This window comes from Falco rusticolus, chromosome 1 (genome assembly GCF_015220075.1).
Source record: "Falco rusticolus isolate bFalRus1 chromosome 1, bFalRus1.pri, whole genome shotgun sequence".
Lineage (NCBI taxonomy): Eukaryota > Metazoa > Chordata > Aves > Falconiformes > Falconidae > Falco > Falco rusticolus.
Genome location: NC_051187.1, coordinates 108469540 through 108493645, shown reverse-complemented (window position 1 = coordinate 108493645; position 24106 = coordinate 108469540). Strand labels below are relative to the sequence as shown.

The window sequence follows — 24106 nt, the reverse complement described above, 5'->3', positions numbered from 1 at the left end:
ATTTTCAAAAGGCAGAACTCCATTAGGTCAATCCACACCATCCCTCTCAAATACATCTCCCTTTCAAAAGGTTACCTACATTTTTTTTAAAAAATAATTCTTAGGAGGTGGGTTTGGGAATTCAAAAAACCTGACACTACTTCAATTTCCTCCTTCCAAATTCTAAAAAGCACAAGTCAGCTGAACAATTTTTATTACATCATCTAGAATTTCGATCAAGAGCACAAACATACTAAATTAAACATATCATAATGAAGCCAAACTCGCATGTTACAGCAGTGAAAAGTAAAATGCTATTAATAGCCCCATGTCCAAATATTGGCCAAACTTACCTCAAGAATATCAAATTTGGCTGTCTTCACTTTTGCCCAAGTTTTCTTTAACCGAGACACAGGACTCATGTTCATGCCCGCTTGATAAAAGACAGAGAAATTGTTGGAGTATTTAAAAAAAAATATATATTTCAAGTAGCTAAGGCTAGTAAGTGTTTCTAAAGCAAAGGAGCTATTAATAATAACAAGTATTTTCCACAGAGCTACTCAGAAATCAGACTCATCATTTTCTTGAAATTCCAATGTTAAAAACAACTTTGGAAACAAAATCAACATCTCTTACAGAATGAAAGCTCTAAAAAATGATATGACATTATTTAACGTGGTTTTAACAAAATATGAATATACAGTAGAAAAGTGCAAATGAGTTTTCTCAACACTGTCTCTTACATATTTCATTGTAAATTACACATATTTATGAAGTTTTCACATTTCAAATTTAAAAAAAATATTCCCAATATTTTCCTATCAGATCTAAAATTGATGTGGAATTTTTACACCACTAGGACACTCATGCTGCAACAGAAACAACGGTAGACATCAATCTTCCATATTACATGAAGATTTTTTGTTCCAATCAAGCACTAAAGTTGGTTTCAAAAAGTGGGGATTCAGAACTTTGAACAGCTGCAATAAAAACTTTTCCTGTAATTTACACTACAGCAGTAAATCATTCCTTACACACATGACGCTACAATAACACTGAACAATTGTCCACCACTTCTCCTCCTAACTTCACACTGCTGAGCATGCTAAGCAGGAGACTTTTGTATAAAGCACTGTGCTTCCTTTATCCAGATTCAAACAGGGACAAAACATCTCGGGACACATACTTACAAATGATAGCCATTAAGGAGTTAAAGTTGCCAATGTTAAAACATTCCCGTGCCACATCAGTGAAATATTCTATCACCCTTGCTCTGTGCTTCTTCTTCACAGGCTGCAAGAGATGCCATCAGAGTGTTACGCTCGGCAGGAAGAACAGCACTCTGACCCACCCCCAAAAGAAACACCACCCTGGTTAAAAGTCCTTTCCACATGTACCACAACTGCATACTAGGCTTTACATGTACAGGAAGCCACACTATTGTGTTCAAAAGCCCTCAGGACAGCAAAGACAACCCAGATACCAGGCAGGTAGGGAGCAAGGACAACAAGTAAAGAGGCTCTGCCAAGAAGAACACGAAGAACAGCAGCACAGAGGAGAGAAAAGATACCTCCATTCGTAAGGGGCATTCACAGGAAAGGACAGGCAGATGCACTTCTGTGCCAAGAAGGGCTAACCCAGCATAACATCACCACTGTGTCACATGAACAAGGCTGAGGCACAAGCATGATGCTGAAAATATGGAACTTATTTCTTCTTCAGCTCTGCACTGACTTCATCTGCATGTGAATAAGTACAGAGCTGAGAGAATGAAAAATCAAAGGGCGCACTGAAGGGGCAACAAACCTGAAAAGGCTTCACAGTTTTAGACAACTAGATTAAATAAAACCTTTTAGCAGAAAAAGCCCCAGCTCACCATACAGATTTCTGTTGCAACCAAGTAACTGAGCCTGTTAAACCATTCCACATAGGCTTCCAGATTCCGGGTCTTCTTTCGATTTCCGTAGCAGCCCTGCAGACAGAAGAATAGCAGATTTTAGTGTAATCTTAATCTTTTCCCTGAGAGAGACCTTTTGGCTTTCCATCTTGCCACCCCCAAAAACTATCAAGTAACCAGGAATAACTCAATTACCTGAAGTCATGTAAAGCTTAAAAGGAAAGTAGCAGTGATAATATTGAGCACGAGTAAGTTCTTCCTGAGCTGTTGGCTCAGTAAAGCACTCAGGCAGGCATGCTGGAATCCCACCTGCTGTAAGTCCTACAGGGATGCTTTAAGGACTTAACATAAACTTATGCAAACAATCAAAGCTAAGTATCTGCTTAAAGCTTCCTTGAATATGAGCACTGTTTCAGTCCTTGCTCCTGTCCCACTGATACAGCAGAGACAACACTACAACCTCTGCAAGAGCAGATGGGAAATAGAGGCCAGATCATTTCACTCGGCACATTATGTTCAGTTGTTGATGCCAAATTAACATCCTGCATCCTAACTGGGAGATCGGATCTACCATTTTGATTGGATTCTCCCTTTCCTAACCAGCGTTGTTTGTTCAGTAGTGTCTTGGAATGACTCTCACACATCTCAGGGTTGTCTAAAAAGGGGTAGGCAGCAGTTTTAGTGATCTCTACCTACAAAATAATTTTCAGAGACTGTCTGACTGAACATCAGATTGTAAACTTGAGTCATTCTATTCTGTTTGTCAGTTTTAGGAAGGACAGTAATTCAAGTTTTAACTGCCTGACTTTAGTACAGTTTATTTACAGAGTAAAGACGACATAAGTCATCCTGAAAGCAGCACTCAAGGAGATGACAACTCTAGAAGTTAGTTAAAAATACTGTGTCTTTGCCCTTCATCTCACATGAATCTAGAGCTCACTGCCCCCTTTTTGTGATGCGTGCTCTACCTGCAAATTGCCCCACTTGCCAGTTTGCTGCAAAGAGTTCAGTTTACTAAAAGAAAGAATGGATGTTGAAAATGAGTAACGTAAAAGCCAAAGTTAAATTCAGCTTCTTCCAGCTGCAGACCACATAGGTGGCCTGGAGAAAACATTCACAGGATTAAGTTCTCCGTTAGCTTTATTTAAATCAATTTGTTGGCTGAGCTCCAGGAATTGTCCTCCAGAAAGAGAAAGTATCAGCAAATTTTTAAAGAGGAATACTAAAGCATTTTCACTATAAAGCTTGTTTCTGCTGGTCCTCATTTATTACTGGACCTCACTTCCAGCTCATGGGGCACTTGAGCTCCAGGATGGTAAATGCTGCATTTCAGATCTGCTCCAGATCTGCTCCAATTACCTTGTCATTATCCAGACGATCCTTTTGCACAAATGCCTGGACAAATTCTTCTGGTCCAATATAGTTGAGTCTCTCCTAAATAAAGCACACAAGCAGCCAAGTCATATCCTATGTTAACATGCATTTCAAAAAGAGGGGAAGGATGGAATCATGTCCGAAGTATAACAACTCACAAGCTCTATGTGTGTCAGCTGCTGAGCTAACACATAGGGATCATTGCAGACTGTGATGATGTCCCTCTGGATGGACTGGGGCTTGGTCTTCAGAACCGTGAGGCGATCTGTAGTTGTGGCATTAATTTTTGCAAGTACTTCCTCATACTGGCTAACAGTGGCGAGCTTCCGAATCAGGTTCTGGAGGAGCTGCTGTATGTTCTTCCGATACATCTGTCATGACATGAAACAATTGGGAGACATTTTCAAAACGTAAGAAGACAGTATTAAAAGTCTGCATGACACCAAACCAGTTTGATGCTGATATATGTATGTGTGGTCAACTTGAAGATATGCTCTACTGTGTGAGTTTCCAATATTGGGATTTCATCAGACCAAAGGGAATCCAGCTGAGGATTTAAACACTGACTGTCTCAGAGATTCAGTAGTGACCCAGTTAGCTCAAGGAACAGCAGAAAAGACATGCGCTATGTAGTGCATGAAAAGTAAAGTACCACCAATCACTGGACAAAATACAAGAAATGAAAATACACTATTTTCTCCTGACTAAGACCACAGAAAAACCACTATATGCTCATTCAATGATGAAAAAAAGGCCTGCTTCCCTCTGGAGTAAATCAAGAACGATTTCACTGAAGTCAGAGTTAAAACTTCCAGTAAATCTGAGAAAAAGGAGAAGATAATAAAACTATCTTGCTTTTCTTTCCACGCGGCAGTTTAAGTTAAAAGGAGTGACAAATTTAAGTAGGAGCAGGACTCAAGTCTTAAGTAGACAGATCTGTGTAACTGACCCCAACGTGGTTACTCTTCCAAATTCTAGATACCATCGTAAAGCCATTAAAGCAAACCCAAATGGCTGAAAAAAGGAGCATCCAAAACCTACCAGCAGCACAGCATAGTGGGATCAGTCCAAGGCAGGAATGTTGCCTGTATTCTAATGAATTCGTCATTCCCTCCAAAGCTGCCATTTATATGGATTTCCAAATTTACTCAAATACAACAGCACTATCTTGACTCAGACTAATTTTTGAAGTCAGTTGTGTTCAACCAAGGCTGAATTTGTTGTTACTTGGTAAAGAATTATTTTCTGTTTACATGTATTTTGATTTTCTAGACAAATACACAGAGCATAATATTTCACCAGGGTGGGTGGGGAGAGACTAGGAGGATCTCAAGCTTTTAAAGAAAAGGAACTACATTTTCCTCAGGAAGGCACAGAAGTATTACTTCAGGTGCTGCCCTTCCATAAACAGGTGTTGGGTGACGCACACCCTGACTTGCTTACTGACCCATTCCCTCCAAATTCTTTGAAATTCCTTGTAAAAGAACTTTACAAAGTGTTTTGTTGCCCAGCTGGTACATCTAAAGTTTTCAGGATGAATTCTGGCTGCTGATGGAATTCACGTAATAGTGGGGATGGAAATCATGCCAGTGGGTTAAGGTTCAAAGCAAAAAAATAAACTTTGCCTGAATTTATGGTTCATGTCGACCCAGAACTGACAGCAAGATCAGGGAGAAAATGGGTGAAGATAAAAAGTTGAACCACCTAATTCTGGTCAATCTGCTTCTGTAGCTGGAAAACCCCAGAGAAAAGGCAAACTGGCACAGATACCCTCCAAACCAGAACAAGAAATCAGGAATTAGCCCACAGTCAGTCTCACTATATGATATCATGGTGGAGGAAAATAAAAATAATAAAAAAAAAATTTTTAAAAAAAGGTCAGTGCAACGCTGGGCTGCACATCAAAGGGCATCAGGATACAGCACGTGGTTTTGGTCTGACTGCATACACTCATCAAGTGTTTCATAGAAAAAGCCATTGATACATGTTTATATGGAACTAATCAGGAGATGAGAGGCAATGGCTAATGGGAATGTTTCCAAAGATATAACTTGAAACAAAGGTCAGTTAAGTGGTAAAAGGCATCAGAACAACTGAGAAATATCTCATGTGTGTGATGCCCTATCAGGATATAGAGAGGGAAAACATGGAAGGAATAGAATTAAAATGAGGGAGAAGGGTGGGTGGGTGTGGAAATAAGCCCACCAAGGTTTTTCCAAAGACATTTTTTTGATGGAGCAATATGTTAGTGTAGTGAATGATTTTAGATGGACTCTTGCTGATAGCTCTTAATAGTACTGGAGCACAATAATTTGGGAAGTGGAATAAGAAGCTACAAGTAGAAGAACTGTAGTGAACAGGAACAGGAAATACTGCTTCTTTTGTATCCTTCAAGGCAATGACTCACAAATCTAAGCAAGGTCTATAGAAAAGCAAGGTCAAGGAAGTTGCCATTTTACTGTTACAAGCAGTTCACAATAACACAAGTCAATTTACTGCAATGCTTGCTTTCCCTTTGCCTTTCTAAACGAAATCTCAAAGTAAAAAAAAAAAGCTCAAAGCTAGAGCTAGAAAACTTCTACAGTTGCTGCCAGAGTAGGATTGCTTCCTAGTGCTCATTTTCTAGCAGTTTGTACATCTGCTTTTCCCTTCAATAGATGATTTCACTGTTTAAACTGTCTGTATTGCCAGAAACTTCATTGTAGACAACTCTTCCCTGTTGCCATTTCACTCTTGCATCCACCAACTCAACTTCCTCCAGGATAAACAGTGTTCGCTCTCTTTTTGTGCCAATGTTTTTTTTTTCAAGTGGATGTGAGTCCTCAATCTTATTCCTTTTCCTTGAACTGAACTTCAGTTCCCTGTCTTCCTATTAAGAATACCCAGGAACAAAGCAACAGGGCAAGGTGCCTCCTGGCGTCTCCACAGTGAAGGTAAACCCACTGCCTCTCCAGACTCCAAAGTCCCCTCTAACTATCTTGGAGCAACTCTAAGCTTGCCCATCGAATTTGGTATCTTTTTCGTTTGCATTTCGCACTGCATCTCACTCTCTCGTCCCATCTTCTTTTGTCCCTCTCCTCTGTTATATCATCAAAATGTATTTCAGCTTCCCAATTTAGTTTAGATTGGTTCTCTTCCAGCATTGTTTACAGGCACTCAAGATCTTTCCAGGCCTTTGGCAGTGCTTGCAACTCCTTCTGGTAAAGCTTACCTACATGCTTCTTAACATGCCATTTGCTGCCTCGTCCATATCATTATTCAAAAGCTTACATAAGGAACGCCAGCCCCTGAGGAACATCAGAAACACGATGCCATTTAGCAATTGCTCTTTGCATTTACAGTTCTTCCAAATCCCAGCTGTTCCAGTGCCTTTTGTAATCTTAGTATTAGGCCAGCTACATATGATCTGTTTACTGAAACCTTGCTAATTGCCTTTCCTCTAAGTGAATATAAGTGTTGGCATTTGGCTGAGTTTATTTCAGTACTCATAAGACAGGCATCAGTTAAGCATCAAAATATTTCATAATACCTCTGTGAAACTTTACTTCCACCTGAGAACCAGGATTTAGAAAAAGGTCAAGTGATTTCCTTGTGTGCTCTATCCAGAGGAAGAAATATGACAGACTTCCTCTGAGTCTGTATGTGATGCTTTAAGCTCAAAACAATTCTTCCTGGTCCAATCTTCTTTCATAAACTTTTACCCAAACCTGCTATAACTCTTCCATTGACCTACAGGTCAGAGGCCCAATTCCAACACACCTTAGTCACACAAATGAAAAAAATTATCAACATTAGTAGGGTTTTCTCAGATATGCAAAGTTTCCCAGCATCTTATCCAGCTTCTTCCAAGCAGAATCACTACAATGGAAAATACTAACATCCACCAAGTTGCATCTGTCTGCACAATATGCAATTATATTAGGTGTTTAGGGATGGAGTGAACCTTGTTTATGCTTTGAAAAGGATGTGCTTATGCTGTGTGGTTTCTTCATAGGCCTAGGTACCAGAGAGAACTTTTTGCCTACCAGCACCTTCATAGTAAGTTAGCTTAGCCATCCAGAGCCTTACTATGTTGTTAAAAACAAACCTGCAATATCAAAACATTAAAGGAATGCCTTTGTATCCAATAGCTTTGTGCACTGACAACTTACCTCATCACCACTAGCTATTCTTTGTGCCAACTCCTTTAAATTCCTCATCATTCTTTCATCTCGGAAATCATAAGGAAATGTCTCTGTCCATTCAGTCAACAACTGTAGGATTTTGGGTGCAATTTTTCGTATGCGGTTCTATTTGAAAATGGTAAGGAGGAAGGTTACATGTAACAGCAATACAACACATACCTAATACAAAGGAAACAGAATTCCCTTCTGAAGGATACTGTGGAGCATAAGGCTGTGAAGGTCAATATATTTTTAAGCTTAATTTAATTCAGCACTGGATTACAAGCCAGAGCCAATACCCATTGAAGCCAATGAAGAGACTCTCATTGGCTTAGCAGACCTGGAAATTAGGCCCCAGGCAGGTGGAAATATTTAGAATGATTCTCCTCACTATCTGGAGTGTCTCAGTGCAAGACATTTATCAGTATCTCCATAACTTATGGCTAACTATCAACAATGAAAGTGATAAGCTCCCGCTCTGCCAAGCCTTATGCACGCACTATACCTTACAGTGAGAAAGCAGTGCAATTATTCCAATATCTTAATTTAATTCATTCCATTTTCTACTGGAGTGGAGGTTCTATCCAAATATCCACATCCTACCCCCTCTCAACTCTAGACATGGCACACAAAGAAGCATGCATTCCCATGCAAAGGGGCCAGCAATCTAAGCCACTCCACAGACTATAGCAAGACTGTAGTTTAAGCATACGAGACAGGTCAGTGTAATTCCCATTGATGTGCTTAATTAATCATTAAGTCTTTACAGTGTTTTGGCATTATTATGGCAAGATGCTGGGAACTCTGAAACAAAAGCAACCACTGCAGGGCCAGTGCAGGATACGCCATTAAGAGCAAGCACTTTTATTTCTGGCCCATGTATTGGTAAAACAAACTGCAGAAGCAGCAACACTCTTCACAGAGGACAGGCTAAGCACTGTAGAAATTTCTCATGAATGCCAGTGAACAAAGGGTCAAATTCTAGTTGCTTGTATCAGACTTTCAATCTGTTTATTCCTACTCAAGAGTATCCTCAATAGGATTATTTTGCTGAGGGCAGGGTAGAGATATTTGACTGGCACTAAGAGGAGTTCCCCGAGAGTGAGGGTCTTACCTTGTCCAGGCCAGGCTCACTTAGTCTCTGCTGCTCAATGCACAGATGGCAGACCTTGGCCATGAGTTCATACGGATGCATGAACAGGCGTGAACTGAGAAGGAAGGTGAAGATGTATGTCCTCTGCAAACAAGACACAGAAAGGGATAAATTACCATCAGTTTTATATTTTCTCAAAATGCGCTCCTAACAGATTGGTTCCTAATACTTTACTATCTGCAGAAGAAAACTCTGCACATGGCTGTGCCAAGAGCTATTACTACAGCAGTAAGCATTTAATTTAACACTTGTCATTGCTCCAGAATCAGTGTTATAAATTCGTGTTTGAGCCAAGTTATGCAAGATTTAACCAAAGCAAGGCAGGGCTGGGCTGGTTTAGCTCTCCTATTACACACAGCCTTATTATAAGCTTACTCAGAATAAAACTTCAACTCATCTTTTCTTGCTCTACAGTAAACCTTTGCGAGAGCCATTACCAGATTACATAACTCTTTATAGCCAAACAATGGAAGTAAATTAATGCTGCAAGTCCAAGCTACTTAGAATACCAATCGAGAAATCTTGTCTGCTACCACGTTACTGGTGAAAAGGAAGAGTCTTCAGAAAAAGAACAAAATAGTTGCCAGTTGATCAGATTGTTGAGCTGACTTGATTTCACCACATATGCCATCTTTAGTAACTCATTCTGAGGTTACAAGAGGCTCCTGATTTTGCTTTAATTTTCCATATATCATGATTTGAACTCATTGTGAGATGGATATTCAGAACATCCACTCCACTCCCCATACTGCCAGTAGTTAAGAATCTACAGCACCCACAAGATTCTACAATGTTCTGGTTCTAGGGACTTGGAATAAATCATCATGTTTGACCAACTGGTATCTAAATTGCTACATGTTTAAATTTTATATTAAGAATTAACGGTAAGCACTAGCTTAAGCACAGTCCTGTGCTGCTATCAACTCTGACCCAAGTTAAAAAAGATCCCATCTTGGAAACATAAATAAATCTATGACAAGCTGAATATAAGTGGAGTTATGTCTTCAGCAGGAGCCTTTCAATGAGCTGAGATGCAGTTTCATCATCCCTCAGTCATCTCCAACTACCCCCCCTAATCTTTTGGTATTATTTGTGTTTTCTAAGAATTATAGGAAATGTCTCAATGCACGGATGCGTCTAGATAGGCCAAAAATTCTCAGATAACAAATGTCCTGTTCTCATGTCCAGTCTGTGCTGATTCTGAACAGTGTGATACTAGTTCAATGCTTCAATTGCTAATTGCAGGATACATGTGGACCTCAGATAAGCAATGGGAAATATACATAAAACCTGTTTGTTTTTAAACTAAATGCATTCATCCTGTCATGCTGGTGGTCTTACCTTTGTCCTCAGCTTACCTGACAGATTTTTAAAGGTCAATGGTACATACAATCCATCAAACAGTAAGCCACACTAGGTACTTACTTCATAAATGAGTCACCAGGGTTGCACACTTTACAACAGGAGTAATCAAGCATTAGACTTCCTAGGTTAGGTCAGTTACTGCATGTGGCACTCACATGAAGCACATGTTTATGCTATCATTCTTGAACCCCCTCCTTAGCAATTTAATGTGACACATTTTGCTTTTGCTGCACATGTGAAAGCTCCCCTTTATGAGATGCATCAGGCCTAGCCACATAGTTAGCTGGGTGTATAGACTTACGTCAGGATAGTAATCTACGTTGGGTACCAAGTGCTGGATCAGAGCTTCCAGAGACCCTGACAGGAGGTTGTTGTCGTGGTAACAGAGCCCTCCACAGTTGTCCTCTTTTGACTGATACAGATTCCTGTTGTAGCCACTGCTGTCAAACATAGCTGCAAAGGGAGGTGTCTGTGGCATCCTTTCCTGAGGAGACACACAAAAGAGATTCAGGATGATTACCAGAAGGTGCAATGTAAGATGATTCCTACACTCCAGAGCTGTCACGGGCTGATGCAGCCCCCATCAGTGCAGAGGGAGAGAGACTGAAGTGAAGCCCTAAAGAGGTTATGTGTGAGGACAGTCTCCTTATGCAACGTGACAGCCATGTAACTGCAATCAAAACCTCCAATTTCCCAACTCCACCCTAGTAAATCAGCACTGAGTTTTTCCAATTAAACTGTGACAAGTGTGACCCAGGCTAAAGCCTGACACTTCAGCACATCTGTCTCCACCTACTCTCTGAGTGGCTCCACAGAAATCTGGAAAAATATGCCTGTGTATAGTTGCTTACCAATGTTGTCCAAGTTTACCAATGATACCAAAGATGTGAGCAGAGCTAGAGATCTGTTAAACCTTCTCTCCAAGTTCTGTGAGAATGTGAAAAATCCAGCCCTGTGTTTTCCAGCTTCAGATTTTAATACTTAAGGAAAAATCAAGCAATTCTTCATCAGTCTGTGTCTCAGTGCTTGTGGAATAACAATGTCTTACCAAGGAAAAGATCAGTCAGTGCTGCAAGCTGTTCAGAGTAGTGGGTGGGTGGTGAGGGGAATATGACCACCCAAGAGCTCTTTTGGTGACAGAGTACTGAAAAGACCAAAAGATAAAATCTCTCTGATTACTTGAGAGTTGAGTTATACCCTCCTCCCCCTGCCTCCCTCGCCTTCTAGGAGTAGCAGTTCTTGTCAGTTAAAGGAACCTGGGTTTTATAGCCTTGACTGCAAGCTAAGTTTGTGCCCAATTTTAACAAGCATGTGCTGGTTTTAACTCTACTACAGCAGTTACTGGGCTGTGAGTGCTAATGCACCAGTCACATTTGGGGAGCAGACAGATCAAATGCAAAAAGGTATCACATATTGCTTCCCATCCTCCCGACAACTGGAAGGCAAGGGAGATCAAATTGAGAAGACAATATCCACAGGCTGCCATGCTCGTGTGTTGACAGAGCATGTACGTGTGCCTGAGAAAAGCATTAATGCCTCTGAGCCATCATTGTAAGTGCAGATGCCATTGCTTTTCTCTCCATTGTATCAAATCCTATTTGGGAAAAGGCTCTTTAAAGCCACAGACCTCAGTGAACACCAGTCTTTGAAGGCACCCCATTTTGAGAACAAGTAGTGATGTGACAGCCTGGAGATAAATGGCGTGCGGCCATCTGTGTGCTCCACCACTCAAAACAAAGGACTTTTCAGAGGGAGTGCATTGGAGATGAGAAGCTATTAAGTTATTAGCTAGATTCCTGGGGACCTGAAGCACCACACAGAGAACCACAGACTTGCTGCTGCTGGCAGCAGGTCTGGACAATGGAGGCATTCAAACCAGCACAAAATGGAGGGATTCAGTAAGCAAACAGTAAGACAGAGCCAAAAATGGTTGCAAAGACAGAGAGGGACAGTGAAGAGAGCCTCCCGGTCTACATGACCTGGGCTTATTCCACTTTGTGAGATACCAAAAGAGATCTGCATCAAAATAGGAAAGAGTGAGGAGTCTCCATGTCTGAAAAATTACATTAGTCACTCTATGCAGCTGTTCAGCCAGCGATTCACAGAATCATCATAGAATGCTCTGGGTTGTAAAGAGACCTTAAAGATCATCTAGTTCCAACCCCCTGCCATGGGCAGGGGCACCTTCCACTAGACCAGGTTGCTCAAAGCCCCATCCAGCCTGGCCTTGAACTCTTCCAGGAATGGGGCATCCTCCACAGTTTCCCTGGACAACGTGTGCCAGTGTCTCACCACCCTCACAGTAAAGAATGTCTTCCTAATATCTAACCTAAATCTACCCTCTTTTAGTTTAAAGCCATTATCAGTTTAAAGCCATTACCCCTTGTCCTGTGACTACAAGTCCTTGTAAAAAGTCCCTCTCCAGCTTTCTTGTAGGCCCCCTTTAGGTACTGGCAGGCTGCTATAAGGTCTCCCTGGAACATTCTCTTCTCCAGGCTGAACAGCCCTGACTCTCTCAGCCTGCCTTCATTCAGTTCTATCCAGCCCAATGAACTGGAAGAGAAGAATTAAGTAAATACACATGTCACAGCATAAGAGCACAAAGTGCAGGACTGAACAAAACAAAGTTCTTGTATGAGAGAGTTCAAACCACTGGGCAGGTGAGGTGCAACCCAACCACGATCATGCTCTGCAACAATAAAGCATTCTGATACAGACTCTTGGTTTTTCAGGCTCTTTGCAAGGCTAGCAAAGTTTAAGTAACAAAACACTCCAGGAGCTGACAGGAATCTTCTGCAGCATTTCCTAGGTCTTCACACTCTGTAAAGTTTACCATGTTTTATTCACAAATGGCAGACCTGAACAAATCCAGAATGTTCTGCAGCTCACTGGCGCTGAAAGATGTTCTGTTTGCACCAAAACTCAGGACTCTTTTGAACTACTGTAGCAAAGCAGCAGTAGTGGATAGCATGTAAACACTGCCAACCACCAAACATTTGTAGTCCTGTGGCTCCCAGATAATACTCTGCAGAGAAAGTGAGCAAGGCTAGTTTGCATGAGCTAAACAAGTTGACATCAATATTGGCACTAGAAAAAAACCCAGCGACAGTAGTTGTTTCAACCCAGATCTTGCACTAACCAAAACACCCCAATTCAGGGTGAGGCTGGAATCTGCAGTGGTTTTAGCCAGCCTAGTCCGCAATTAGTTCTGATTTCATATAACCCTCATCACCCAAAGCAGACTCAGGCAGTATCTCATTTCATCAGTGATACAGTGTTTGGGGAAAAACCTCCACTTCCACCATTCCACTAATTTCTAGCACAGTGAGAACTGGAACAGGTGTGAATCACAGAATGATTTTTCTTCAACATATTTTAAACATTCCCACTATATATTACTGCCCATTAAAATACAAGACTTTTCAGGTCAGCAGGCAATACTTAAATTCTAATAACTAACTCCCAAAGGGAATGAGACCTGTTTGAAGCTTGCAGTCCCCTAACTCTGAGCACAACAGTTACTCCCAGGACCACACGGATCTTTCTTCAGACAAAACTAAATTTGAGACACACAGAGCCTCCCAGTGCCTCAACAAGAGGAAACACAAATAAATCATTAGGTCATTAGTAGACATACTGATTTATAACAATAAAATAAAATTCCCCAGAGTCTAGCCCCAAAAGGTACGTATTGGCTCACTTGTTTGCTATTTCTGGAAGCTGCTTGACAGAGGTGGTTCAATTCTGCATCAGTGAGACATCAAGTTGTACCAGCTAAGAGATTTTCTGTATGCTCCCTGTTCAGACACTGAGGATTTCGCTTGTAAGAGAACAAGACACAGGACACATTCTCCATGCGATGAAAAGGGATGATATCAAAGTGTGACAGAGATAAATATAGCATAGCCAACAGGATGATTCATACAACACGTGCTTTTCCAGCAGGACTCCTTTATTACCTTGACCTTGACTCTTTTGCTGTATTTTATAAGGAGGTGGAGACACAATGCAGCATGCTTAGTTAACACCAAACCCTGCCTTCAGAATAACCTGAGCGGAACTGAAATTTGGTCACAGAGCAAAATCTGGTCCACAAAGCCTTGACATATAGAGCAGAAGTGACTTGGGATGTAAAAATATTGATGAACCACAGCAACACAATGTCTGACAAGCAGCAATCAGAAAAAAAGACAGGAAATACGATTCTAGTGAAAAACATCCTCAGAGTTAAAATGGAACTTTTTAACTGGGCTCTGGAAATGTTTGGCTATCACTAACACAGAAAACTCGTCTCTCTCCTCTCTCTTTTTTTTTTTTAAAGAAGGAAAAGAGTGGCTTTTTTTTTTTTTTTTTTTTTGGTTAAAGAACCAATTTGAAGGAAAGAGCAATGCAATAATTTCCTGGCTCTACCAGTGATGTTCTCCTGTGACAAAGAGAAGTTGATAACTCTCAGCATTGTGGAAAGAGGAAGAAAAGATTTTTTTATGCATTTAGTATCATTATGGAAAACGTGACATCTTGGGCATTAAGGTCCAAATTCTGACTTTAACTAGCCTCTGACAAAAAAGAAGTCTCAACCTTCCAAATAACAGTAGTGTAAATAGAAAGCGCCAGAGCCAAAGACAATGTGCTCAAAACCCCACCACTTCCTTGCAGGAGCTGAGTTCCAGTTTGGCAAAACTAAAGGAATCAGATGTAGCTTCCTGGCTGCCAAGTGCTTGTCCAAACCTTTACGTTCAGCAACAGGGAAAAAAAAGGTAAGTTTTCAAGTAGCAACAGTGGAAAATTGCATTGGTTTGTTTTAATTTACATTAAAGAGCTCAGTCTGCACGTCAGGTGTATAAAACAAAAGCAACCATATGGATAGTCATATCCTTTATAGGAACACCCACTGAGGGGCTCAGTAGTAGCCACAAAAGGTGTCTTTAAAGCCACTGGCAAACACTTTCAGCTCCTCTGCTATGTACAGGTATCTTCCATACTACACCCCTAAACCAGAGGAACGGTGACTGTATTTGTTGAGTCCCAAGGCACACCTTCTCATAGAAGATACAAGCCTCAGGTGTGCAATTACATCCCCTCAGAGCTGCTTCACCATACAGTCAGAAACCCCAAATCACATTTAGCAGGTGATTACCACCCCCCATGGTTCTTAAGGCCACTGTTAGAAAATTGAGGTATGGCAAAACAAAAGACTGCCGGGGAAAGGACTAAGAATCTTTAACAGCTTGCACCAACTTCGGAAAGTCTGAGCAAGTCAGAACAAGCTTCGGTTTTAACATCTTGAAAGAAAGGATGGACTAGGTGCTTGCCAGCAACATCCAGCTTTAAGTGTTTCTGAAAACTGTGGAGTATTTTACACAGTGACCTAGGCTACCCAAAACAAATGCACACCACACAAGAGGCCACCGGTCGCATTCCATACACCTGTGCCTGTTTACTTCGCTCACAAAGCATTTGTTTTTTGCACTGAAAAGTAAAGTGAAATTCTACCGCTTAAGCTATTGAGAAGAAATCTGAAAAACTCCCACACTGGTGTTGCGTACACCTTACTTGCAGAAACAAAGATCACAGAACTATCCCAGTTCAAGTCTTCTTGTTTCCATTCTTCCATGAAGAATTTGCCATGCAATTACGGCCATGTGACTTCAGCACCAACTTTGACTTACAGTTCCTTCCCATAAGTTGTCCTCCTTAGAAATACTTATTAACTGTAGCCTGTAAGAGGCCGAGTACAGAATGGTATTTCATACTCACATAGGAGATGGAAAGAGGAGTGACATGGGCTTTTTCCTGACTGAAATCCAGAGCAACGTTAAGAGCACTTCAGAAGGAATCCACCACAGAGTAACAGAGACTAAAACTATCCATAGGTGATACTGCTGGACAGCAACATAACAGCAGAAATACATCGGCACGCAGCAGAGACCAGTGAATTGCAGACTCTGGCAGGGCAAGCAAAGACCTCAGGAACGCATAACAAACCTGACTGAGCCTTGAGATACTTCATTTTCACTAAAACAGCAGAGGATGAACAATTTCTTAAAGTTCTGAAAAAATTACCCAGGCAACAATAGACTGCAAAGGAAAAAGAATAACCCCAGTAAGCAAAGAACAAACCTGAAAGTGAATTTCAATGAAAGGCATTTTCCTCCTGAACATGCAAAGGAACTCTTTCTTAGTTCTAAAAATAGATCCAGCTGATGATGTGGGAAGGTCACATGCAGCACTGCTGACTGATCACTCACATATGAGGACTTTGGCACTTACTAGTGGATCCTGAATCACTCAAAGTCCTTGAATACTGAACTGCAAAAGTGTGATGGATACATTTGTGCATATGCTTGGGAGCATTAGGAAAAGTGCAGGAGTTTAAGAATGCCTTGAATTTCTCAAAATCTGCAAGGGTGGAAAAAGGGAACAAAACAAACAAGTCCCTCTTGATGCTGATGTGTTGTCAATCCATGTACCCTTGGCTTAAGCCCCAAGAATCAACTCCCCTTCTTCCCTATGCTCTTCTTCTGTGGGGCAGGAATAACAATGCGAGTCTAACGATGCTGAGCGTGGCCATGCCACAGCAATGCTGCAGTGCCAAGCAAGTACATGCAGGCAAACTGCATCAAGGCAAAAATCCCAACTGCAGGAAAATTACCCGGGCCAAGGTATTCCAGCTTTCCTACCAAAACATATAAAGCAATCTGTCTGTATTGCTGGACACACAAAGGCAGCAACCTTGAAGCATGGAATATGAAAAGACCACCACACATACTAGCTTTCTCAACACACTTGTACCTTACCATGATCACAATGCAGCTGAGACTTCCATCTGTAGGTTAAAACTGAGGAGGCCACAATTATTAAAAAATATGCTATATGAAGTACGCTCCATCACTGACTGATTAATCTTCTTATTCAGTTCACTTCTAAGTTATCTTTTAATTTATGGTATATTTCTTCATCTGGATGATGTCCTTTTAACATTTAAATTCAATTTTTCGTTCAAAATAAGGCTGTTCTATAAATGTGGGGTTTTTTAACCTTATAAATCTTTTTGATAGTCCCATATCTTGGGTTTTTGTCCTGGTTTTAGAGGAGAAGTTTAAAACATGAGCCATAGAGGATAAGTATCTTTTATAAGTGACATGATGGATTAGCACAGCAGTAATTATATGTCACAAGCCACTAGAAATTCTAGAAAAGTTCAGTTCATGCTCCATAGTGACTCCTGTAAAGCTTGAGTGATTTACAGAATGAATGAAATGGAAAAGGATGCACAAAGGCCTCAGATGAGCCAAAGCCAGCAATGAAATACCATCCACCTGAAAAAACAGACAACACATGTAAGCTGCTTTTTTTCTACCAAAATTTATGGGCAGACAGCTGAACTGAAAGCAAAGAAATTTTGATAGACAACTAATACTGGGACCGTATTAAGAAACAAATTCCCTCCACCCTTTAGGAAAATTTGTAAATAGACTGACTTCCAAGCACTTTGTTTAAACCCACACCAATGCACAAGCTGAGTATGATCTCCACAGTCCTACGTGTTAAATTTTGTTCAAAATCAAATAGCATCAGGAGAGGCAGACAGCCTATGAGCTAGCCAGCACAAAGTGTTAAGAAGCTGGCTGGAACTGCTGACGGCAAAATTGAGAGCTTTGAAATAAGAGTACAACTATATCAAATGCAAAGAAAACACAAGCACACTATCAAAGCCTTACGCTTTTTAACTTACTGAAGCAGAGGGGGTTTTTAGAAGTACACAGCATTCCCCTAATTGCACTCAGTGAAGTACAGAGGAGTTTTGCCATTTGTTCTCTTGGGAACAGAGGGCTCTTAAATATTACAGTGATAAAAGATTAAAATCCCACCTCTCTATTCAGCCAGCTGCAGACTGGCTCCGTCAGGGCTCCCATCCACCAGCAAGGTGCAGAGCTCTACAGACCTGAGGAGGTTACCATCCCAACCTCCCGCACTGCTGAGCGGACAGCTGAGCGGCTGCTCATCAGTCAGCTGATGAATTGCTGCAGTTTTCAGTCAGGAGTTTTAAGGCAAGCAAGCAGCAGGGATGATTTACTTCAAAACATCACGCTGTAAATGGAGTGATTCAGCAGCTGATTCATGGTGGCTCAGCTGTCCAGGAACGGGGTATGGGGTGGGGTGGACAGCTGGGACCTGTGATGTCATCCATGCTATGCCAACCCCACTACTGAATCAGAATCCTGACACTCCATCATTCTCACAGCATGCTTTTTGCCTCCTGTGTACCTCAAACAGAAGAAATAGAAAATTGATGATGTTAATAGAGATGGAGGCAGTTTCCCCTGCACTATCATCAAAGAGTATCACTGATTTCAATGTGGTATTAGACTCCCACTAACCCTGGGGAATATTATTCATTTTATGTGACAGGGATGCGAACCTCTGTAATCCTAATCCACCTCAGGTGCCCAAGGCCAAAACATAAACTTTCTGCATCTGCACGGCCAGTAGCTAAGTGTGGATCCGAACTAGTTCACAGTGATAACCAGGTTCATCAAGAACTGTTCACACATCTGTCTACAGTCAACAGAAAAAGAATTATTTCAGTACTTAGACCTGGGAGCCTGGATCTGCTTCTGACTGCCACAAGCTCCTCACGTGGCTTTAGTCAAGTCACTCAGTTTCTCATTACTGCATTCCTCTGCTTGACAGTACAAAGAGGGATTAGTGTGGGGTTATTTCCTTTCATTAAGTTCCAAGACCTTTTTTCAAAAGGGGTGCAGAAGGTGTATCACACTGTATTAATGCCAGAAGCACAGTACTAGCCTTAAGCATGAAGCTCTCTTGACACGGTTCCCTCTCCAACCTCATCAAAGCAAGACACCTTCTGAATCCAAAAGCTGTTGCTTTTTGCAGGCATCCATGCTTGGCCTTTTGGTGAAACCTACAATACCTTCAGAAGAGAACACCATTCCCTTTTATAATCATAATGGACAGCCAACTTATAATTCACAACAGCAAGCTGTAATAGTGTTAAGTAACAGTACTAATTTAATTTAATTCGTTCTACCTAAATACTCATCACTAAATGCCTCTTTTTCCATCTAGATGATGCAGAAAAAATGCTGGTTTAAGGCGAACAGTTCACATAATCTCTATTTTTCCATTTGCTAAGACCTTATGTTTTAATGAACAGTACAGAATTTTACTGATGTTTACAGAGATATTTAGTAACTGAAAGGCTTCAGTTAAAATTACACAACAACAACCACAAAAGGCACCTTCCAGTGTTTAGGCTGAAGATAAAAAGGGATGGTCCCACTTTGGCAGTTAAGCAAGCAAATACAGCTCTGTATCCAGATCACTTATACTTGTCTCACACCCATTTATACCTGGGCTGAATATCAGCCAGTGGTTTCTAGACTAGAGCTGGGTCTGAGGTATGAGGGACCTGTAAAACAGTTGGCTCCAATCAGATTGACTGGCTCCTTGGGAAATCAAGGAGAAGACAAGTCTAGCTAAACTGACTGAAAAGAGGTTTTTTTCCCCTAGTCTAGCCAGGGCCATAGCAGAAATCTGTTCCCCTCACACGCTGCATCTAATGGTTTGTGTCAGGCTTTAAGACCCGGCAGCAGTTCCCACGCTCGACTGAAGGTGGCGCCTTGGGCTCTGCAATCGATGGGTCAACGTCTCCTCGCCTCGAAACAATTACGCCTGTTAAGTCAACTCACAGTAGGTAAGGTGTTGAGCAAACGTGTACCAGCTTGGGTTGTGAAAGGACCATTGTAAACACGGGCTAATAGCGTCTGAACCCCTGCAGGATGTTTAAGCAAGGATCAACTCCCAGCCCTGATGGGCAGGTACTGTCAGGTCAGCGTGGAAAAGCACCAGGCCCTCTATCAACGACAGCAATTACCTCAGAAAATACCCCTCCCCAATCTGACTCAAGCATATTTATCCTCTGTCCTATTGCTTATGAATCTAAATGTCTCATTGTGCTGGCTGATGCAGAGTCACAACTTCCCAGGCTCACCTCTCTACTGGCATGTAACCTGGTATTTCTGCCCATTTCCAGATGCGACAAGACGCAAGCAGAGTGTCTGACCCCATGGGAGGGGCAGGTGATCTGAGGAACATTTTACTCCGGGGAGAAGACGCATTTTAATGAACCAAAACCAAAATAGCCATAATACGTGGATCTGAGTCATGCACTGCTATTCTAGAGCTGCGTAGGAAGACTGAGCTGTATTCTTTCCACGATCCTGCTCATTTTCTAATTAAAAATACAGCCATACTGAATACCATCCATTCACGTTTGTCACTGTAGTGATACAGGTTTTTTTTAATACTACTACTCACAGCAGCTATAATAGAGGAGAAATTAGCCATAGCTTTTGGCTAGAGGTAGAGTCTTTGCCTCCTGATTGTAAATTATGTATTGTCCTCACTGCGGCTGCAAAACACACTCTGGAACTTTTGTTTGCAAGCTTATTTTCTAATGAAGTGTTTATTAGATGATGTGGCTCAATCCCAGTCCCACAAACCCACGCCAAGCAAAGGGCACTTGTCAGTGCTTGCAGAGTACACCTGTGTATCTACTAACATTTGGGAAAAGATGGTTAAGTACGAGCAATCACAAATTCTGCCTCCTTCAGTGAACCACAGGCATCCTCTCCCAACTGACAGCTTCTTCCCCTACTGCCCAACCAGCTACCGAACAGCAGAACAGCACTCAAATGAGGACATGTTGAGACAAAGGCAAAATTAGCTTTTCATTTAGAAACACTGCATAAAGATAAAAGGAAATAAATGGTTTGGATCATCTCTATCTCCAAAAGTCAAGGGCTGTCTTCTGAAGACTGCGCTTTAAATTAAATCTCCTATGACAGCTAACCTGCTCAGCGCTGGAGCTTTGACACTAATCTCTCCAAATGGGCGAGAAGGATCACAGTTAATGGAAGGAACTCTACAAACTGCGCAGGGACACAGTTGCTAAGAACGACACACCCACATCAAGGATGTGCAAGAGTCAAGTGAGCACCACAAGCCTGATTGGACTGAGCTCCCATCACAATGACACTCCAATTAAAATCAGTACTAGCTGACTGACTGCCACCTTGTGCAGAAAGAAAAGTTTCTAAACCCTCTGATTTAGATAGGAAATCTCTGGGGTGTGAATCACCCAATACTTCTCACATCACCTCTCTCTTCACAAGACACCTAGAGCTTGATATTCAGAAAAGTTTAGAGCCACAATGCACCTCTGTTATCAAAAGAGTTCAGCACCTTTGGTCCCAAACATCACTTAACCCTTTCACATATGATCCATCTCAGACGTGCTTGAGAGTACCAGTTCTACTAAGTTTTAACCACGGAGCTTTGCAGCACTTTTTCAAGGGTAACACCAATGCCCAAGTAGCCATGTAGTCAAAGGTAGCCAAGAAAGATACCACCCACACAATTCCGTCAGCTCTAGAGTCATCATAACACCAGACCCTTACAGTGATGTAGCACAAACTGTCAATATGATCCACACACAGCTCCTTCTTATCTTCACCCCAGGAAAACATCACTTTTTAAGTACTCCAAGTTACAAAAATAAACTCCCATGTTTTCAGCTTTTTCATTTCACATTCCTTCACTGATAGGGCTCCAGTGTTGAACTGTGCCTGTCATTTCTGACATGGTGTGACAGCAGCTCACCCTGCAGACCATGAACAGGTACGGTGAATCACTGCATTCCCCGAAGACTGTTTAGATAACTCATACAACTGGAGCACAGGTCACAAAATACTGTGCTGTCCCCAAAAACCTCAGCAGAAAGAAAGCATGAAGAACATGAACCAAAAAGGATTCATTGTACCATATAAAAAACCATTTCACTCAGTGTGTGGCACCGCTGTGAGCTTAACACTTTCATAAACCAGTACTTTCTTTCCTCTTTTACAAAGAGTTAACAAAACCTACAGCGGCTTGTTTCAGTCCTGCCTGTTTAAAGGAGTGATATCCCTATCACTAATCCAAAATCAGAGCTAGGTCTTACCTACGAAGTCTCTCCAGCACAGCTCACCAGTTAGCTACTTGTCCTGAGTACACTTAGCACTGATTTTCTGTTGATTACCAGCTTCTCTCCAAGACATCTCATTTGGAAGCTGCAAGATAAGCCCGAGGGACCAATCCCTCCAATGCTGCTCTTGGCTTTCAAAATAAAGAGACAGACTAGAGACCCAGTCCTGCCTGCCCAAGTCCCCATTTCCCAGAGACGGCACATTATCTCAGCACGCTGCGGCTGCAATCTCACTGAAAGCAACCCCCTCAACTCTCCTTGTTTAGATGGATAGCTGACTGAGGCACAGAGTACCTCTTTGTTCATGGCTCTCTTGATTTTTCAGGCCATTCTTCCCCTTTGAGAAGTCAGCCCTCCTCTGCTCTATTCAGGGGAACTCTGCTGAAAGAATTTTCCTCATCCCCCAGTGCTGTATTTAGCTTTACACACAGAGCAGACAGGGAGGCACTGCTTGTTATTAGGGCTGCCTTTGTTTACAGTCTGGCCTAAGCACAACCTAGCTGACTTAGCTGACAAGCAACACATTGGTCTTGGGTCGTTTAACAGCCATTACTCTCCTTCTGCCCCTGTACTGCTCCTATCTCACTCAGCACAGGCGTCTGAAGTTCTACAACAGTCACACGCAGCAGATGCCCAGCGAAAGAGAAGCTCGTAAACACACTTGGGTGACACCACACACACACACACCTGTCCCACCCACACACCCATTTTACGCAGTCCTACAATCACGATCTGGCAAATGAATGCTTCTTCCCTCCTCCCATCCAAAAAAGCTGCCATCAATTGAACCCACGGGCATAAGGAAAAATGGGGAAAGCTTCTCCCAGGATTACAGCCACAGCAAGATCACACCGCACGGTTTTAGGACCCTGTTCCATCTTAATACGTGGAAGGGGACAGGGAGAGGGACCTGCACTGCCAAGCACCTTTTCTGCTGGGCTGAAGTCTCTCTCTCTGCCCGGCATTCTGATCCCCCTGAAACGAGCAGCTCTGCCAGCACAGAACTGGGTAGCTAGTAAGGAGATAAACACCAGGAGGGCAGAGACCATCCTGCCGGGGCCACCAAGCAGACGGACGGACGGACGGACGGACGGACGGTCGGACGGACGCACATCCGAGTACCGCAGCCTCCCCGGACCGTACCTGGAAGTGGGCGCAGGCGTCCCCGGCCCCAGCCGCTGCTTCACCACCCGCAGACACGCATCGTCCGCGGCACGGCGCGGCTCGGGACGGCTCCGCTCCCGCACCGCCGCTTCCCTCGGTGGGACTCGGCGGGCGGCGGGCGGAGCGCCGGGAGGCGCCGCTCCCCCGGCCCGCCCCGGCCCGCCCCGCCACCTCCCCCGGGCCGCGGGAAGGGCGGGGGGCGGCGGGGGAGGCGCAGGGCGGGCTCCCGGCACGGCTCGGCCCAGCCGCCGCGGGGGCACACCAGCGCGGAGGCGTCGCAGCACCGCTGTCCAAACCGGCACCGCCCCCGCGTGTGGCCGGGGGCCGCTGCCCCTGCCCCGCCGGCCCTGCGCCTTGCCGCCGGCCGCGGCCGTACGCCCGGGCGGGCAGGGGCTGCGCACGCCTCCCCCGGCAGGCTGCCGGCTGGTGGTCTCAGCGCAGGGGAGCTTCTGCCCCGGCGCTGCTGGGCTCTTCAGTGGCCCGCAGGTCTCTCCTTCCAGTACTTGTCCAGTCTCCCCTGCAGCCCATCCACGACGGTCTTCGAAAAGGACTTGCGCAGATCCACACAGCTCCTCAGAGAGCCACCGTCCGCTGCTTCTCATACCAGCTTCCATCCGATGTCCCCCTGCTCTTGCGGGGAGCGACGCTCACTTTGCTGCTACATGCTCTCTCCAGCACATTCTGAGCTTCCTCCATGTCTTGCGCAGCATTCTCACTTGCCACTTTTCCAGGCTGAAAAGTCCAGGTCTGCCCAGTCACTCCATGAACAGGGTCCAAATCGCTGACGATCCTTATTACCCTTCACCGGCCTTCCGCGGTACTTCTCAACCTTCTGAGATGAAGGAAAGAGAGCTGCACACACACACTTCAAGGTGCAGCTGAACCTCAGGTTTGGAGAGCAGTGTGCCAGCCTTCCCTGCTCTCCATCCCCTCCTAGCAATTCCCCATCCGTGCTCAATTTC

The 24106-nt window shown here is 43.1% G+C and overlaps 1 protein-coding gene across 2 annotated transcripts in view; it reads right to left on the bottom strand.

Moving 5' to 3' along the window:
- RASGEF1B (RasGEF domain family member 1B) overlaps nt 1-23293 on the bottom strand; it is a 31082-nt gene extending 7789 nt beyond the window's left edge. Inside the window, exons 1-9 of one of the 2 annotated variants that reach the window (XM_037395049.1) lie at nt 23124-23293; nt 10233-10415; nt 8528-8650; nt 7402-7539; nt 3409-3621; nt 3236-3310; nt 1856-1951; nt 1170-1272; nt 333-412 (exon numbers count right to left, since the gene is read on the bottom strand). In XM_037395049.1, coding sequence (XP_037250946.1) covers nt 333-412; nt 1170-1272; nt 1856-1951; nt 3236-3310; nt 3409-3621; nt 7402-7539; nt 8528-8650; nt 10233-10409 — 1005 coding nt within the window. In that variant the 5' untranslated portion in view covers nt 10410-10415; nt 23124-23293. Of the gene's footprint in view, nt 1-332; nt 413-1169; nt 1273-1855; nt 1952-3235; nt 3311-3408; nt 3622-7401; nt 7540-8527; nt 8651-10232; nt 10416-17802; nt 17868-23123 lie in introns of those variants that run through there. The other variant, XM_037395041.1, reaches the window with a different exon arrangement.
- Between the last annotated feature and the right edge of the window lie 813 nt (nt 23294-24106).